General features: G+C 37.3%; 1 protein-coding gene across 2 annotated transcripts in view; it reads left to right on the forward strand.

The window, feature by feature from the left end:
- Positions 1-15476, forward strand: part of LOC131044912 (2-C-methyl-D-erythritol 4-phosphate cytidylyltransferase, chloroplastic) — a 306767-nt gene extending 291291 nt beyond the window's left edge. For both annotated transcript variants that reach the window (XM_057978402.2, XM_057978395.2), the window contains exons 11-12: positions 14876-14966; positions 15121-15476. In XM_057978402.2, coding sequence (XP_057834385.1) covers positions 14876-14966; positions 15121-15174 — 145 coding nt within the window. In that variant the 3' untranslated portion in view covers positions 15175-15476. The remainder of the gene's footprint in view (positions 1-14875; positions 14967-15120) is intronic.
- The last annotated feature ends 3237 nt before the right edge of the window (positions 15477-18713 follow it).

The raw sequence follows: 18713 nt of genomic DNA on the forward strand, positions 1-18713 counted from the left end.
TTAGTATCGGGTGTTAATATAAACTAACACCGATTGATATCGGGTTATATGTGCGCTGATTAATATCGGGTGGCATGATAAAGAAGCACCGATTATTGTCGGGCTGTTAAGGTTAAGCATACACCGATAGTTATCGGTTGTTAAGGTATAACATATACCGGTTGGCATCGATTGTTAATATGCACCGTTTGTTATTAATATAATTAGCAAAGGGGCACGATCAAGTAATGTCTTGATCAGTCATGACCGATCAAGGCATTGCTTGATCGTACCCAATTTGCTATATATATATCAAATGGTATTTGTGAGAAAGGACATCGAAATTTATAAATGCTCCTCTCACCTGCCATACAAAAGAAGATAGTCAGATTTATATCTTAAATCAATAATACATAAAACAAGATAATATAAAATAGAATATAACTTGCATATTGAATGTAAATTGAACATCATTTACACTACACTAAGCCCAAGAGTGGATGTCTACAACAGCCCTCTTGCTTGCTTAGCGGCTTGTACTTACTTTCCCCATCAATGTCTCATCTCCCCAAAGACGAGTGCCATCTTGCGGAGTTGGGCAGAGGTCGTAAGTGGGTTCCTTGTCTCTTCTACGTAAGTGCCCTTTGGTCCTAGGAGCCATTATAGTCAACTCTAGGATGGCCTACTTAGCCCACTTATACCCCTTTTTCTTACACCCCAAGACCTCCCTACAAGATGGATTTCAGACAATCAGGCATACCTTTCTATCATATGCACATACTTAATCATTACCTATTATGCATAGGCAGCAACGCAGCATTGATATATATATGACAGGCAAACATATCCTATATTCTACCACATGAATATACACTTCAGCATTATCCATTATGCATAAGCAATATGTAAATATATATACCACAATCAATTTGGCCAATATGTTATTCATACCACAAAATTTTAGTTTGGTTAATAATGGTCCGAGATACCCAATGATCTAATGTGATCGAATCCTTGACTGGAATTGTTTCTTCCTTGATCGCTGTACTCTATCTTATGGAAAATAATTTTCCCTTCTTTTTGATCTGCTTGAATGATTCAATGATTGTTGTTCTTAATTCTTAGCCCATCCTCTCCCTTGATTGCTTGGTGTGGTTCATGTTGTCATTTTATGACACCCTTGGTCCATCAGTGAGAACCGATCAAAGATATGTTCCATGGACCAGCGCTGCCCCAGTTGATCAAGGAGAAGAGAATCATGAAGTGTGAAGTGCAGCCTTGTCCAGACGAAGTTCCTCCCTTGGCCTTTTCTTCTTCCCGGAACCCCAGAACCCCCGAGGTTCCAAGGTTCTTTTCCCTTTGCTTTCTCCTATTCTCCTCCAAAACTCCGGAACCCCGAGGTTCCGGAGTTTTTTCTCTTTCCCTTCTCCAGTTCTTTCGGAACCCCGAGGTTTCGAAGTTCCTCTCCTTCTCTCGCTTTATTTTCTCTCTCCCGGAACTCCGGAACCCCGAGGTTCCGAAGTTCCTTTCTTTTTCCCTTCCCCAGAACTCTGGAACCCCGAGGTTCCGAAGTTCCCTCCTAGCCCTTCTTCCTTCTTTTCTTCGGAACTCCAGAACCCCGAGGTTTTGAAGTTCTCTTCCTCGCTTCCCCTTCCTTCTCCGGAACTCTGGAACCCCGAGGTTCCAAAGTTCCTTTTCTTCTCTCTCTATCCCGGAACTCCGAAACCCCGAGGTTCCGTAGTTCTTTCCTTAGCCTTTTGAAGTTCTCTGAAACTCCGGAACCCCGAGGTTCCGTAGTTCCTTGCTGCTCTCCTTTCTCCTATCCCAGAACTCCAAAACCCCAAGGTTCCGAAGTCCTTCCCTTGTCTTCCTCACTTCGAGAGTCCGAGCTTTCGATATCATCGGACTTCCTTCTGGCTTGCAACACTTCCCGATGGCATGATCGACACTCAAAGCTTTAATTGCTCCGACAACTTTGGTGACTTATGCACCTTCTTTTGTGGAGCCACAAGGGTGCATTAAATGTTTTCTAGCAGGATTTCCATCAAGGGAGGTACGGGGCCATGCTTGGTGACTTATGTCATGTCTGACTTTGGAAGGTTAATCAATCCACCTTCTCAAGATTGCCCTTTGTGGGTATGGCTAGGTTACTTGCATGTACAAGTCAGGTGCATGCACTTCCTTGCACTTCCAAACTGACATGCAGGGGTCATGATCACCCTTGTAACCATTTTTCTATATAAAGGTTGTTAAGCCTCATTGTAAAGGGTTCTCTCCCTGTTGGCTTTAGCTATCCCATGCTCTCCCACTTCTCGTGTATTTATCTTGCATTTATGCAACTGTAATTTTGGCCATTGGCCTTATAATTAATTGAAAATCACCATTCTTGCCTTCTTTCAACCTATGTATGTTTTGTATGTTTTCTCACCTTCATTATAGGTGTATGTCTTGTGGCTTTTCTCTCCATATATGCTGTGTTAACTTGTTTTCTGAGTGTGATTTGTGGGAATCCTTTGGCCATTGGCCTTACCTACATTTATGCAACTGTAAGTTTGGCCATTGGCCTTATAATTAATTGAAAATCACAATTCTTGCCTTCTTTCAACCTATGTATGCTGTGTATGTTTTTTTACCTTCATTATAGGTGTATGTCTTGTGGCTTTTCTCTCCATATATGTTGTGTTAACTTGTTTTCTGAGTGTGATTTGTGGGAATCCTTCTCCCCTCTTGACACTTAGCGAATTCTAACCTCCATACATGCATTGGAGTCACTCATGCAACCGAAGTTTGTGCATCTCCTGGGTGTTTCAGTTAATTCTTTGTGTCATCTCGGTGGGGAGAGGAACAATCTCATCTTGGTGCATCACCTCCTTCTATTTCAAGCATTCTCTCTTCCCTTTTACCTCTGCAAGTTGTTAGGATAGGCTTAGGAATTAGTTCTGAAGTGTTGAGTTGGTTCAACACCTGCACCGGATTGAGAAGGAAGTCGGCCTTCTCCAGAGACTCAACCCCCTTGCGCAAGGTCCCACACTTTGGGGTTGTTTCCATGTTTCACAAGGTTGCAGAGTTGATAGCTCAGCAAGGGTGCAAAATTTTGTGATAATAGTTCATTAATACTCCTTTATCGGGGTTGAAAGGTTGTGACTTCCTCCCAAGATGGTGTCTGCACGTTTGTCCCTTTGACAGTTCGTATGTCTCTTCAAAGATAAATCGCTCCTTCAGTTAAGTGTCATTAACTTTAATTAACCCTTAATGTTATTGTGGAGATTTCTATCTAAAAGGGAAGAAGATTGACCCACTATTAATATTATCTCATTATCTCTTATTATTTCGGATCTGCAATATTCCTTGATTACTGGAGATGGCTGATTGCAGCATGCAAAGTCTTACAATTTTCTATTTCTGTTTGCTGTTCCTTTGATGTAAATCGGGGCATGACAACCTGAGGACATGTTGTAGATTTCATCATGGTAGATTCTATGACAAGAGTTACAAGACAAAGTGGGACTATTTTAAGGAGTGAATCTAATTAATATTTTGATTGCTATTTTTGACGAGGAAATGGGGTGTTGGAGTTTGTGCTCTGTTGCTGTTATAAAATAAGTTGCTTGCTGGCCTTGGAGACAATTGCTATTTTTCATATTATTTTTTTGTCAAGCGTGAGCCTTATGTTAAATGACCAATTCCAAGATGAGTATTCCCAAGGGTGATCTCATCGAAAGGCTGCATTTGCACTGAAAGCTTTTGTTTTGTTTTCCAACATGTATTGGTATTTAGAGTAGCAAGATATTCTAATAATAGATTTGGTACTAGAATAATATCTGGTTATTTATTTAATGGTCAATTATGTAATATAATGTACATTTTAGCTTGTTTCTATTTTACGATTCTTTCTTTTTAGAAACATCGTCTTGTAAATTCTTTATAATGATCTTTCGATCATTCTTTCAATACATTCAATATTTTTACCAATTACTTTTTGTAATATGGTATTAGAGCGGGAAAGAAAATAAATTTGTTTTTGAAAAACTAATTTCTTTGGGCAATTTTTTTTAGATTGTGGGGTTTTTGAAATTTTTTTAGAATCAGGATACCTTTTGCAGAGTAATGTTTTCTTTCAACTGCGATTTTCTTCCAGGCAGCCTATGTGCAGTTCTTTTGCGTTATTTACTCTATTTTCCTGCATCGTATTTTCTGTGCTTGGAGTTCGTGGTTTTTTTGCCAGTAATTTCCAACTAGTCTTTTTTCGTCTACCTACAACCTAACCTGTGCGCACAACCTTCGTCGGATTTTTTCTCTATTGCCTGATGTGATGCCATTACTTTGCACATGATGCAAACTAGTGTTTTTTTGCCTATGCACCATGGTTTCTTTTTCTGCAGCAAATCCCTGTATGTTTTGTGCACACGCAATTTGTTTTCACGTTTTTAAAGAACAATGCGAATTTGTTTGCCTACGGTTGTGTTTTGGTGCCTCTTCCTTCCACCATTTTCTTCTATGACGCGATTTCGCGTTTTTTGGCGGTTCTTCAGTGACGCGATTTTCTTATTGGCGACAAATTTTCTCTGTGACCTGCGATTTTTCACGCCTCTTCTATGGATTTCATTTTCTTTTCTCCCGGCTACTCTGTGTTTTTGGGTCCTTTCAACCAGCAACATATTTTGTCCCTTTTTTGTGTATTTCGACTAGGGCTTATAGAAAACCCTCGGTTTTTCTCCCAGAATTAATTTTTAATTGGAAATTCCTTCTAGGTTTTTTGGGTCCTCATCAGACTTTTCTAGGTCAGCGGAAATTTTTTCTTGGGATTTGTGCCAGCCATACTTCATCCTTTTTTGAAGTTTGTACTTGATTTTGCCTCTGTTTTTGCATTGGGATTCACACCTCAGATTTCCATCTTCAGTTTTTCGCCTTTTCAAAATTTCTCGTTTTTTCGTGCCTTGAAAAGTGTGCACAATGGCATCATTGACCAACATCATGTTAGAGGGCAGTCAACGATTCAACGGCAAAAATTATAACACATGGAAGCAACAGATGATGACCATCTTCAAATACCGCCGCCTTGATGAGCTCATTTTGGGAAAGGAGACTCGTCCTACCACAGCTGGATAGGACCAGGACAAGTTTGATGACTAGTTGCCTCAAATTCCCTCTGGCAAGTCAGCATCAGATATTTGAAAGCACCTAAAGGAATTGCATGAGACATCCAACAAGAGTCGAGCATTCTTCCAAAAGAACCAGTTGTTCTCCATCATGATGGATGAACGCATGTCCTTACAGGAGCATCCCACAAAGATTAAGGACATTCGAGATCAGCTCGAAGCTATTGGTCGGAAAATGGAGGAAGAGGATATGGTAGTAATAACGCTGAAAAGTCTACCTAAATCCTATGATCACTTCATAGAAACTCTCAACATTACTTCAACGAATGTTGACCTGAAATTTCTAGAGTTGTGCACCAAACTTCTACAGCAGGATCGTTGGAAACAACAGTTTGGTAGCAGTGCCACTTCGTTCTCCTCAGAGCAAGCCTTTACAGCCAAATCCTTCCACATAGATAAAGGCAAATCTCAGTCATCTCACCAAAAAGGCTCCGGTCAGGCTTAGGATGGTTCGAAGAAGAAGGTTTAGTGCAACTACTGTCATAAATATGGCCACATGATCAAGGATTGTCGCAATTGTTTGGCTTTCGAACATCGGAAGCAGGGAGGGTCTCAGTCTAAAGCCAATGTCACTGAGCACACAGAGAAGAAAGAGTTTGCCTTTTACACCTTCATGGCTAAAAGACCTATTGTGAAGTCTTCTGCCTGGTATATAGATTCTGGTGCATCTCGACATTTCACTCATTGGCGTGATTGGTTTATAGAATTCTCTCCCTTTACTAATTCAGTAGTTTTTGGAGGAGGTGAAGAGTATACTGTTGTCATCAAGGGCAACATTTAGATACAGTCTGGTGGGAGGAATCTCATTTTCCTCAATGTATAGTACATTCCTAGCATGGAACTAAACCTTCTCTTAGTGAGCCAAATTATGTGGCACTCTCCTCAGCTGGATGTGGTATTTAGTGCATACAAGTGTTCGATTGTTGATCATGCGACACGCAGTACTGTAGCTGTTAGCATTGAGGATCATGGTCTTTACAGACTTATGGATACAGGTGATTCTCTTGAGCATGCTTTTGAAGCTAAATCCTCCTTTATTAGCAGACTCTAGCACCAACAATATGGTCGCCTGAACATTCACTACCTTGCTCAACTTGTTCGAGAAGATTTAGTACATGGCCTACTTGAAATTCAAAATCAGAATTAGCGAGTTTGTGAAGCTTGTCAGACTGGGAAGCAACACAGGACACCGTTTAAGGATGGTGACTCATGGCGAGCCTCTAAGGTACTACAGTTGGTTCACGCTAATGTATGTGGTCCAATGAATACACCTTCTATTACTGGGTGTAGGTATTTCTTTCTTTTTGTTGATGATTTCAGTTGTAAAATGTGGGTGTACTTTCTTGGACAGAAATCAGATGTGTTTCCTGTATTGCAGAAATTTAAGGCCTTTGTAGAAAAAGAGTTTGGTTGTTCTATTATTACTCTTAGGTCTGATAATGGGGGGGAGTTTTGTTCTATTGCTTTCTCCACTTTCTGTGATACACATGGCATAAAATGCTAGTTAACCACATCGTACACTCCTCAACAAAACGATGTTGTAGAACGTCGCAATAGCACCATTATAAAAAAGGCTAGGTCAATGTTGCAACACAGGAATGTTCCTAAGAAATATTGGGCAGAAGTATACACTGCAGTCTATCTCCTTAACCGGTCTCCCACACATGCTATTAAGGGGAAGACTCCTGAGGAAGCTTGGACTGGTTGCAAACCCAGGATTAGTCATCTGAAAGTCTTTGGCTCTTTAGCATATGTTTGGAAGCCTACATCTGATGTTGGTACTTCTACTCTTCGGCCTAAATGGTGGGCTAAGACCATCAGTAATCTTCGTCCTGATGAGCTCATTGAGGGTAAATCTTCCAGAAATAAGGGCAAGCAACAACATACAGTTAATTATGCTCTCATGGCCAACATTCATAGTGTTTCTGAGCCTCAAACATATTCTGAGGCTAAAGGGATCCTTGAGTGGGAAAAGGCTATGGAAGTTGAATACCAGAGTCTTCAAAAGAATAACACTTGGTTATTTTCTGCTCTTCCACCAGGGAAGAAGCCCATTAGCTGCAAATGGGTGTATAAAGTTAAGTACAAAGCTGATGGAAGCCTTGACAAGTAAAAAACTCGTCTCATTGCTCGGGGTTTCTCATAGAAGGAAGGCATTGACTATGAGGAGACTTTAGCTCCTACAGCCAAGATGAGTACCATTCGGCTTGTCCTTGCCTTAGCAGCTCAATTTGGTTGGAAAGTCCATCAGATGGATGTTAAGAGTGCATTCCTCAATGGTGAGTTGCAGGAAGAGGTCTAGATGACGCAAGCTCCAGGGTTTTAGGTTGTTGGAAAAGAACATCAGGTGTGCAGACTTGTGAAAGCACTCTATGGCCTGAAACAGGCTCCTTGGGCTTGGTACATTAAGATTGACAAGTACCTCACAGATAATGGCTTTCAGAGGAGTCCATCTGATCGTAATTTGTATGTCAAAAATATTGGTAATGAGATTCTTATTCTTGTTGTCTATGTTGATGACCTCATTATCGCTGGTAGCTCGACAACTTTGATCGATTAGATCAAATAGAGTTTGTGCCAATCCTTTGACATGATAGATTTGGGACTTCTGCACTATTTCTTAGGTGTTGAAGTTTGGCAGACTGAGGGTAGTATCTTCATATCTCAGTCCAAGTATGCTTGCAGTTTGCTGGACAAGTTTCAGATGCAAGACTGCAAACCTACATCCACACCTATGGAGAAAGGGCTGAAGCTGACAGCCAAATCGGACTCACTTGTGGTGAACAAATCAACATTCAAGCAATTGGTGGGCGATCTCATCTACCTTACTGCTACTAGGCCTGATCTTAGTGAGCTACATTTCACACTTCATGACAGCTCCAAAGGCTGATCATTGGGTAGCCGTGAAGCGTGTGTTGCGTTATGTGAAGGGCACTTCTAATTTTGGACTCTTGTACAACAGATGTCACGATCCTAGACTCTCTAGTTACACAGACTCAGATTGGGCAAAAACTGTTGATGATAGTGTTGATGACAAAAAAACAACATCTAGGTATGTTTTCAGTTTGGGATCTGGTGTAGTCACATGGACTAGTAAGGAGAAACGGGGAGTGGCTCTTTCCTCGACAGAAGCAGAGTATCGAGTAACAATTAAGGCAGCTTGTGAGGCAGTTTGGCTTCAACGAATGCTTTCAGACTTGCAAATGTCTCAAGCAAGTCCTACTCCCCTTTACTGCGATAATCAGGGGGTGCTCAAACTACCCAAAAATCCAGTCTTCCACGAGAGAACCAAGCATATTGAACTTCATTCTCATTTCATTCGGAAGTTGGTTGAAAACGGATTAGTTTAGTTGCTATATGTTCCAACGGCGGACCAGACAGCAGATATCCTCATCAAGTCTCTGAGCCTAGACAAATTTGTGAAATTTAGGGGGCCACTTGGTGTAGTTGATAGATTGACCATTAAGGGAGGGTATTAGAATATCTTATTATTATTTATTTAATGGTCAATTATGTAATATAATGTACATTTTAGCTTGTTTCTATTTTATGATTGTTTCTTTTTAGAAACATCTTGTAAATTCTTTATAATGATCTTTCGATCATTCTTTCAATACATTCAATATTTTACCAATTACTTTTCGTAATAATTGGTTCATATATGTATGTTGTCTATTTGAGATATATTCTAGCATATTTGTGAAGATTTCTAGTGGTCATGCAATCTATTGTGATATCTTTCAGATAATGTTCTATGATAAAATAAAAGTACATAGAATCATTCTTCATCCACCTTGCATTCTCATCTCACCTTTATAGGATATTGGTGATTAGAAAATGCCAAATAATAATGTTTACTCACTGTATGATCTCAACTCACCCTCCTGAGATCTTGGTAATAAAAAAGTGGTAAATTTTTTATATTAAAATTTCTTAAGGTCACCACAAATTTGAAAAGAGGTTTATCTATGCATGCTGTTATTCTTGGAGAATGCCAACTTTATTGGGAGGGAGTTTTGATAGTGGCAATGAGCTCAGGTATTCAAGATGAGTCCAACAGTAATTTGTAGATGCGGTTTCAATACTCTAGGAGCTTCCCAAACTTCTCGGAAAGTTTTATATTTTCGGAAAGCACCAGTTTTCATTAAGTTCATCACCCTGACAGCTTAAGAGTATTTTGGCACGGTGGGAATTCATATTTGATCCATTTTAATATTTTTTCATAAGTTTGGCTAGATGTGCAGTTAATAATCAAAGGATTAAATAGTTAAATGTTAAGTTGTTGAAAAGTAATTTGAAAGACAACTTACATTTAATAATTTGAAAAAGGACACATTAAATGACTTAAAAGTTCAAAAAGTAAAATAATATAAAGTCACCTAAAAAGGAGTTTAAAGGATTATTTAAAAAAAAAATGATTTTTAAATATAAATTTTGGAAAGCTCCATGGTGGCTTATAAAAGGAGGTTTAGGAGAATCATTTCATTCATTCTTGGTTGTTTATCAAGGCGAATATGAATATTGGTTTCGTGGACAAAAACCCATTTTGCTGATCCTTGGTGAATTCATCTAGAGTTCATAGGTGTGTAGATCGGTGTAGATTTGAAAGAGATTGTGCACGAAAGATATGTTGTTTTCTTCCAGTTTGAGTTTTCTGCTCAGATTGTTGATTGAAATATTATTATATAGATTTGCAGGCAAATTACAAAATTGAAGATTAAAAGTATTGATTTTCATAGCTGCCCCAATTTGCAGTAGATTCCAAGTAACTGGTATGGGAATGGAAAAGTTGTGAGTTTCCTTATGTATGTTGGCATCTCCATCGCTAGCCGTCCCATGTAAAAGAGAAAATGGGAATTTTGTGAGTGAGTCAACTCCCCTTGGGGCTGTTGTTTACATCTTCATTGCTGGCCGCCAGTTCACAAACTGTTATTCAATGTTTATTGGAGGCACTGCTATCTTTGGGAAAGAAATAAGAGTTTAGAAAAGTTGCAAATCAATCTACCATTATTTCTGATAAAGCATAAATAGCTTCAGCTATTAATATATAAAGTCTAGTAAGAGTGTTGCTGCACTTCCTTGTATTTGATGTTCGTTACACTCAGAAATATTATACCAGCAACTTCTATATCAACTGAGAGGTCAGAAAATGGGTTCTTCCATCATGTGTTGGTTAAGTGGTGGTGCTGTTGTTGTGGCCACCAAAGTTCAAACCCCCATTGGGCCATTGTGATTGCAGGCTTGTGCCTTTGCTGATCCAATGTGCTCACGGTTTTGAGCCTCAACTTTGATAAATGGGGATGAGGTCCCCCGTTTGTGAACTCACCGGTTCATAGCTCCAGGTCAAAAGCGTTTCACATGGGGCCGGAGGGTGTGTCATGCCAACATCACAGGTCACGTTAACAAGTTTACCAGACACATTTAAAAAAAGGTGAGAGGTCAAAAATCATTAATTTGGGCATTTGTATATTTGCATATTTGCTTCAGTCAATTGTATGTCAAATTTTTGTTGAAATTTCACTACAATATTACATGTTTTCAACCTGTTTGTGAAAATGTTTTTGTGTGTGTACCTATGTTCCATGGGGACACGTCCCAAACCTTGGTGCCCCCGTCTCCATACTGGGGACGCAAGGATGTTTTTTTCCCGTACCCTGCCCATTTCCTACAAAGGGGATGTTTTTCGGCCGTAGGGGATGGCCAGAAGTCCCTAGGACAGCCAAGGGACTCCTAGGTGTCCCCTAGCCATCTTGAGGACTTCTAGCTGTCCCTTATGGCCCAAACTTATTCCCAACGCCAAATTAAAAAAAAACACTTTTTTACCTTACATAAAAGGTCTGGCTGGCCCTGCCAAACCTTGAAAGAACAATAAGATATTAGAAACTCTAATATAAGCATAAAACACACAAATAGAAGCAAAACTCATTCACTTTTTACATTTGCAAACAAGGAGAAGAGCAGCAAGAGAACGATCCCCTCATAGTGACAGTGACTTAGAGACGCAAGCTTTGATCTTGATTTAGACTTTTAGACCTACCATGTGCTGATTATAGACAGCCATATATTTTCTTAGTTCTATCTTGACATTACTATGGATGGCTGATTATGGACTTACATTTTTGTTTACAGTTTATGTCATTTTATAGTTATGGATGTTTAATATTTATGTCTATTATGGATGTCTATGACATGTTTATTGGCAATGATGAATGAAAAGCATTTGAATTTTGGTGAAGTGTTTGTCAATTCTCGTGTGAAATCTCAATTCAAGTCCATGCTATTTATTAGCATTTGAATTTTGGTGAAGTGTTTGTCAATTCTCGTGTGAAATCTCAATTCAAGTCTATGCTATTTATTAATGTCTATGATGAATGTTCATTGTTTTATCATTGTTATGATATGCATATATTAAATTTCCCTATACTTTTAAAAATCCCCCTATTTTTAACAGCCGTCCCCTACTATCCCCTCAAAAATGGCCCAAAAGTACCCTCGTACTGGAAACATATCCCGTCGTTCCCTATCATCCCCATCCCAGAAATCCCGTGGAATATAGGTGTGTGTGTATATATATATATATATACATATACATATACATAAACGAAGTGCAATTTCTCTACATTGTTAATACTCAGAAATGTTGTTTGATTTGCTGTCCTACCAACTGTTGATGAAATGTCTGTGAGCTGAAAAAAAAAAAACAGAAAATTGCAAGTTTGTTTAAAATTCCGTGGTAAGGGCATAACATAAGTTGAGCTATTTTGCCAATGATCTTGACTTAAACTAATAATCTCAGATATTGCAGATGCTATTGATAAGTAGAGCTATTATGCCAAGTTTAATTTGTTGGCAGCTGACTAGGATGAACTTGACTTAAACTAAGAATCTGAGATATTGCAACTGCTGTGACAATAAGTGAGGATCTATAAACCTATTCTAGAGCTTAAGCAAATTTAGAACCTTTAAAATGCTATGTGTGAAGGTGGCTGAACATATGGTTATCTCCATAGTAAGAAGTAGTGAGCAAGGCAAGGGGACCTAAAGAGAATTACGAATCCCTTAAAAAATCTATGACATTGGAAGTAGGCTCTGGCAAATTGAGACTTTGGTTACTCTTTCTCTTCGACCAACACTTTTTCCACTGTATGGAAGAAAATAAAGTGGCTTGGTCTAGAGTGTTTACAACCTTGACTATAAGCTACAAGCAATCATTGTCAAGAATTTGAATAATGTCATTTGCACGAGCAACCATCATTGAGGACATGAACTACCTCAACATAACCCTACTACCTAAGTATCAAACATCAACATAAAATGAACATTCTAATATGTGAAATCATGTTCATCTAATTTGATGTTCTCTATCATAACTACACAGAAGAGAACATGAAATGCATATTTTGGTGGGAGTTGTGAGTGTATTATTGCTCTATGTGAATTTTCCCTTCTAATGTTATACTAATTGTTGACATTATTACTCATTTCTTGGTTAATGTACATATATACTTTTTCTGAATTCTAAAGATCTTATCTCTTTTAGCAATACCTATGTGTCAGGTTATTGGCACAAAATTGAACATAAATACAGGTTATCTCAGAAGCACAGATGTGGTAGATGAGAGACTGAGGCTCAAACATCAACGTAAAGCCTTAGATATTGTAAATGAGACCCAAGTTCAGCGGTCAGCCTATGGGAATACTTATTGCAATATGTTTCTGTGGGCAAGCCACTGACGAAGCAATTAATACATAGAACTTTCTGGAATCACTGTGTAAGAATCAAACTTAATCATTTTGACATTTACTCCAGAAAGTTCTATAGAAGTCTGAATTCCTTAATATTTATTTATTTAGTATAGTATGGGATGAATCGCAAATGGTTTATTAATAATCGCCCACCTTAGCAAGCACCCTTGTTTGTTAATTCTTGAACATTACTATTGTTGTTTTACCTTTGTATGTCATAGAGGTATGAGGGTGGGGGGGAAATAGTCGATAACAATTAGCCACTTCCTTTAATATGTTTAATTATTCTTTAATACCACAGATCTGGTAACTAATGAATTGAGACAACTCTTAGTGTAACTGCAATAAAATCCTTGAATTGATTGTCTCACAGCTACCCCAATCACCCATTTTTAACAGCACAAGGGCCATTACCCAATAAAAATTATGTATTTTACTACCCCTCGGTCTTTTCGATGCATCTGTCTACTTTAAATGCATTGCCCTGCATTGAATAATATATCTTAATTGTTTTTCTTGTCCCGTCTCCTCAAGATACAAGTAGCATAGCTTTTATAGTGGTATTGGAGCTAGGATTCCTTAACTTTATGCACACCTTGTCTTTTTGAGGAACATGGCCCAAGCAAAATGGCACGATCAGAAGTGGAACACCTAGAAGCTCAACGTGAAACAAGAGAAGAGTTTTCAGAAAGTACTTATAAGAAACATGGTTTTCAAAACTTTACATGGATTCCAAAAATCCTAACTGGAATTCTGAATTTTGTTAACTGTTTAGAAATGCAATGGAAGGTTGACGATATATAGCTAAATTCAGATGCACCGTATCAAATGACAAAAGGTACGGTAGAAATAAGGATAAAGGTGTGTAGAATTGTCAGATAAAGGTAAAAAGTGAAGGTTATATTGTAGGTACCAGCCAGCATGTTTTTGTTAATTTAAACGAGCAGAGAAAACAGCAGAAAGTAAATTAAATACAAGAAGGAAAAGAGACATAAGATTTATATTGGTTCATTATAAAGGCTACATCCAATCTCAAGCAGGGAATGACTTCATTAATCGATATCCAATCTATACATACATGGACTGCACAGTCATTTATACAATCACATTCAGATGTAAAACCAAGAATTGAGAGAAAGTGAATGATCATGTGACCGTTGGACTTCACATTCCAATAGTTTTTGGGCATATGAGATCCTCCTTGCTCCAGCCAGGAGAGTTTTTTTCGCTTCACCTTGAATATGTTTATATGTAATTAATTCTTTTACTTAGACTTTGATTTCATAATCAAGGTTAGGAGCAAACCAAGTCTTGCCCATCCTCTTATACCACGTGTACGAGATGATAGCTTGAGAACTCAACAAATAAATGGACCTACAAATTAATTCGGTACAAGCGGCAGGCATTGCAAACGTTATTAAAACTGTGTAAGAAAATTTGACATTTTGGATAGAGGCTAGAGGATCTATAGGATCGCTATTTTTTCTTATGCATCATATGTGTTAACTTGAATTTCAAGGCCTGTGAGGTAGATAAAGTATATGGAAAAACATGATAAAGATGATATTAAAAGGAATGGTTAACGAATGATGAAATAGTGTAGAGTTTAGTATTAAAGCTTGTAGAGGTATATAAGTGGTTAATAAACGTGAACTTCATTTAAGCGTCAATAATATTTAAAAACGTGGATAGCTTTTGAAGATCAAGCAGATTGTAGACATCCGTTTAGAAGTGTATAACAAACAAACAAAGCTTATGGAATCATAAATTTCCGCTTCTCGATATAAACCTTAATGCATTTACCAGATTCTCTGCATTAACTGTGATGCATGTGCTACTATGATCCCGCTGCATACCATGATGAAGGAAAATTTGTCCATAACTATATTTTAATGCAGACCTTTTTTTATTTAATTTAAATAAACAGTTTTTTTTATAGCAATGCAATGTTTCTTTTCAATTCTCTTACTTAAAAGGCTGTGTCATTACAGGGAAAACTTAGAAGTCACTGATGATGTATCTATTGTGGAGTATTTGAAACATCCTGTCTACATTACTCAAGGTTCTTATACAAATATCAAGGCAAGTAATTAAAAACATAAGGTTCTTTAAACATTCCTCAAGCAAATCAGATAGAGAATACTACGAAGAGTATATTTTAGCAGATGTAGTCCTAGCATACTAAATATATTAAATATTTCTGAACTTAGTAAATCTTTTATTTTTTAAATTATAGGTGACTACACCAGATGACTTACTAGTTGCAGAAAGAATTTTGAACCAAGATTAAGCTGCCAGGACGCATCAAAGTACCATTTCTTTCTATTTTTTTCTTTCTAAAACCCAAGTTTTAAATGGAAAGACTTGGTTGTTGAGGAAAGATGTACTTTCAATTTTACAAGAAAGAATTTTGCCCGTTGGTACTTTCTTCACTAGTGGAGAATATGATGACATATTGATTACGGTTGCATCTTCTAATTTAATAATCTTGTCTTGTAATATATTATAGAAGTAAATCCAAGTTTTTAAATGTAAAGACTTGGTTGTTGAGGAAAGATGTACTTTCAATTTTACAAAAAAGAATTTTTTCCATTGGTACTTTTTTCAGTAGTTGAGTATTTGGCAACATATGGATTATACTTACGTCATCTAATTAATAATCTTGTTTTGTAACTATTATGCAAGTATGCAATTTGTGAAGTATTCATATATATCAGTAGATGTGTGCGCAAAGGAAGAGATGATTTCATTTAAGTTATCAAGACATGTATAATTTTATAAATGAAATTGTGGAGGGTATTTTATAGGTAGTTAATGGTGGAAATAGATATCGATTGTCTTATTTTCATAATGAAGAGAGTTCATTTACTTCATAGTTTAAATAACATTATTTACCAATTGTAGTGTCATAAATTGTAACCAGTAAAATTCACACCTCATGTTTGTGCTCCTACTTTAGCGTGTCCTCTCTCCATTCCCCCTAGGTTTGTTTTGGTCCTCTTTACTCCAACCTTGATGTCACCTATTGACACCGTTTAGTGAGCCTCATCTTGGAGTTGCCTTCCCTTGGTTTTTGAGTTGTTGGTTCTATTTTTGGAGCACCAAGGGCGCCTTGGTCTTGGACTAGGGCGCCCCCCACTGTCTTGGTCCCCCTTAAATAGGACCCAATTTGAAATTGGGCGAACTGTATCCCTCCCCAATGGATTTCAGTCCCTGTGGTTATACTTGACCGTTGGAGGTCAACCTAATCGATAATTTGCCTAGGGAACCCTATATAAAGACGTCTTATCAATTCATTTTGACATCCACTACCTATTTATAGTATTTGTGCATCCACCAAGCATTAATCATCCAACATTCTCAAGTATTCAACACAACATTTCATTCTTCAAGCATTATGGAGCAAAGTTACATCAATCTTTATATAAGCATGTGTGTTTGATTAGGTCTTTCATGTTCATGTGTTTGTCATGCCATTACATCCAACATTTGTGATCATATCTAAAGAGCATTGCATCTTCAATCTTCTTATTTACCATTGTCAAATTTGAGGTATATCTCCTAGCATTTACTTCAACATTTACATTATTCAATTTAAGGTTAATTCCTAAATTGGGTTTTGACCCAAGGCAAACCCCTATCCACAACAGTTTCTTCTATCTTTCTATGTGCAGGGAATTGACTTAGGAGTTGTACTCAAAGATTCTGATAGAGTTGACGACAACAAACAGGTACATATTTCAACAGAGTGAAAATCGGAGGACCAGGGCAAATTTCTACTACCCTTCGTAAAAAATTAGATCAAACTTTTGAGAATAGGTTCTAATTATCTTAGTCTACTCAAATCCCTATCTATGACTCCATTAGATACTTGTAGCAATCTAGTTTTACTGTTTTTCTTCAATTATCCATTGTTTTGCTCTAATTTCACAATTCACATCCAAATTTCAATTAAAAGAGGGTGGCAAACAAAACTAGTGAATCTAATCAGAATTTCAATCATTTTCCTATTTGGATTGCGGCTAGATCTATTGAATTCACCCCTCTTTCAATGTTTTGGTCCCATAGGCAAGATTAGTGATTTTATTATCTTAATTGGTGAAAACCTAATTTTTTCTTGCTAATACATTTGGTGAACCTGACTGCTACATTTGCATATATTCTAATTTCAAATATGATTTTGCAGAATTTTATTGCATACATTGAGTTGACATTTCTTTGATTCCATTGTTTATGGCTTGTGAGTATCTTGTTTGATCATAATTGCATTTGGAGTTGTTATCTTCTTTTGCTAGTTCAATTTCAAGTTTTATTCAAGATGTTCATGATGTTCCCTTTTATGCATATGATGATAATTTAGCTATTCCTTTCATTCATAACTATGGTTTACCCTCTCCTAAGGATTCTCCTTCCCATGAGGACACTTTAGTGCAAGAAGAGATCATTAACACTTCTTTTAAAACTCTCTCCTAAGGATGAAGTTTGGATGAATGATGTTGATCTTTCTCCTAAAATGCTCCTCTCCCATAAGGACATCCTAGAGGAAGAGAATGATATCATAAACACCTTTCTTAATGTTACTCTACCTTCCATACATGGTACCTCTCCTAGAGAAGAAGTGTTGATGGACATAGCTAGTCCTTCTCCCCAAGCTCATCTTACCTGTAAAGATACCTTGGAGCAAGAGGATGAGGTCATTAGCAATTTCCTTGATGCTCTCCCTTCTATAGATATATCCTTGCAAAACAAAGAACATAATCAAGTCAATACCATTCATGTTTCAAGTTATGAGAAGTCTAAGCCCAAGAAATCTCCTAATATCCTGAAAGTTGCAAAATACATATGTAGAAGAGGTACTATGGAAAGACAACTAGCACAAAAATATGGTATTGAAGGGCCTAACTTTATAAACAAGCAAGATTCCAATGTTCTTCTCACTTACCATAAGTTGATTCAAGCAACTTTACAAAAGGTAGTTTTCTCATCCATCTTCTAAAGCAAATGATATTGCATTCTCACAAGATGAATTTCCTTCTATAGAGGTTAAAAATATAGATAATCCCCTTATGATTACTCGTGTTTATGAACAAAACATAAGAGGTACTTTAGTTGATAATGGATCAACACTTAACATTTGTTGTGTTGACTTATTAGATAAGATAAATTGGAATTATTTTTTTATTTAACCCAATCCTCTTTGTGTTTGTGGCTTTGATAATGTTCTTAAAGAGTCACTTGGTATAGTCGTATTACCAATCAAAGTAGGACCCATGACTTTACCTACTCCTATTTATGTCATGCCCATCCATTTTAATTATAACCTTCTTCTAGGTAGACCATGGATTCATGCTATGAAAGTAGTCCCTTCTACTCTTCATTGCACAATCAAATTCATATTTAATAATGAACTTCACACAATCAAGTTTGATCCTAATCCTTATAATTTCATTCATGATGAAGTGGGATGCATTTCCCCCTTTAATATTATGATTCTTTCAACAACACAATTTCCTATAAATGGCGCTTCCTTATCAAGGTATTGGGGTACATTAGAGTTTACACCCTCTTTCAATGGGTATAAGATCCCTCAATCTAAGAATGAAGCCTTGAAGGAGACTTGTGTGTCATTTATCCAAGCTTCTTCTAAATCATTTTTTACCTCTCCTTCCAACACGTCTTGATCATGATGGGGGCTCTTTAGGCTTTGACACGAAGAATGAACCCTCTCCTCTAGACTTTTCAACATCTATACATGGATGTATTGGACATGATTTAGGATGTATGCAACAAAGTTTTGATGGTTATCATAAATCTACATCACACTTTTAT

This window comes from Cryptomeria japonica, chromosome 3 (genome assembly GCF_030272615.1).
Source record: "Cryptomeria japonica chromosome 3, Sugi_1.0, whole genome shotgun sequence".
In the NCBI taxonomy this organism is placed as follows: Eukaryota; Viridiplantae; Streptophyta; class Pinopsida; order Cupressales; family Cupressaceae; genus Cryptomeria; species Cryptomeria japonica.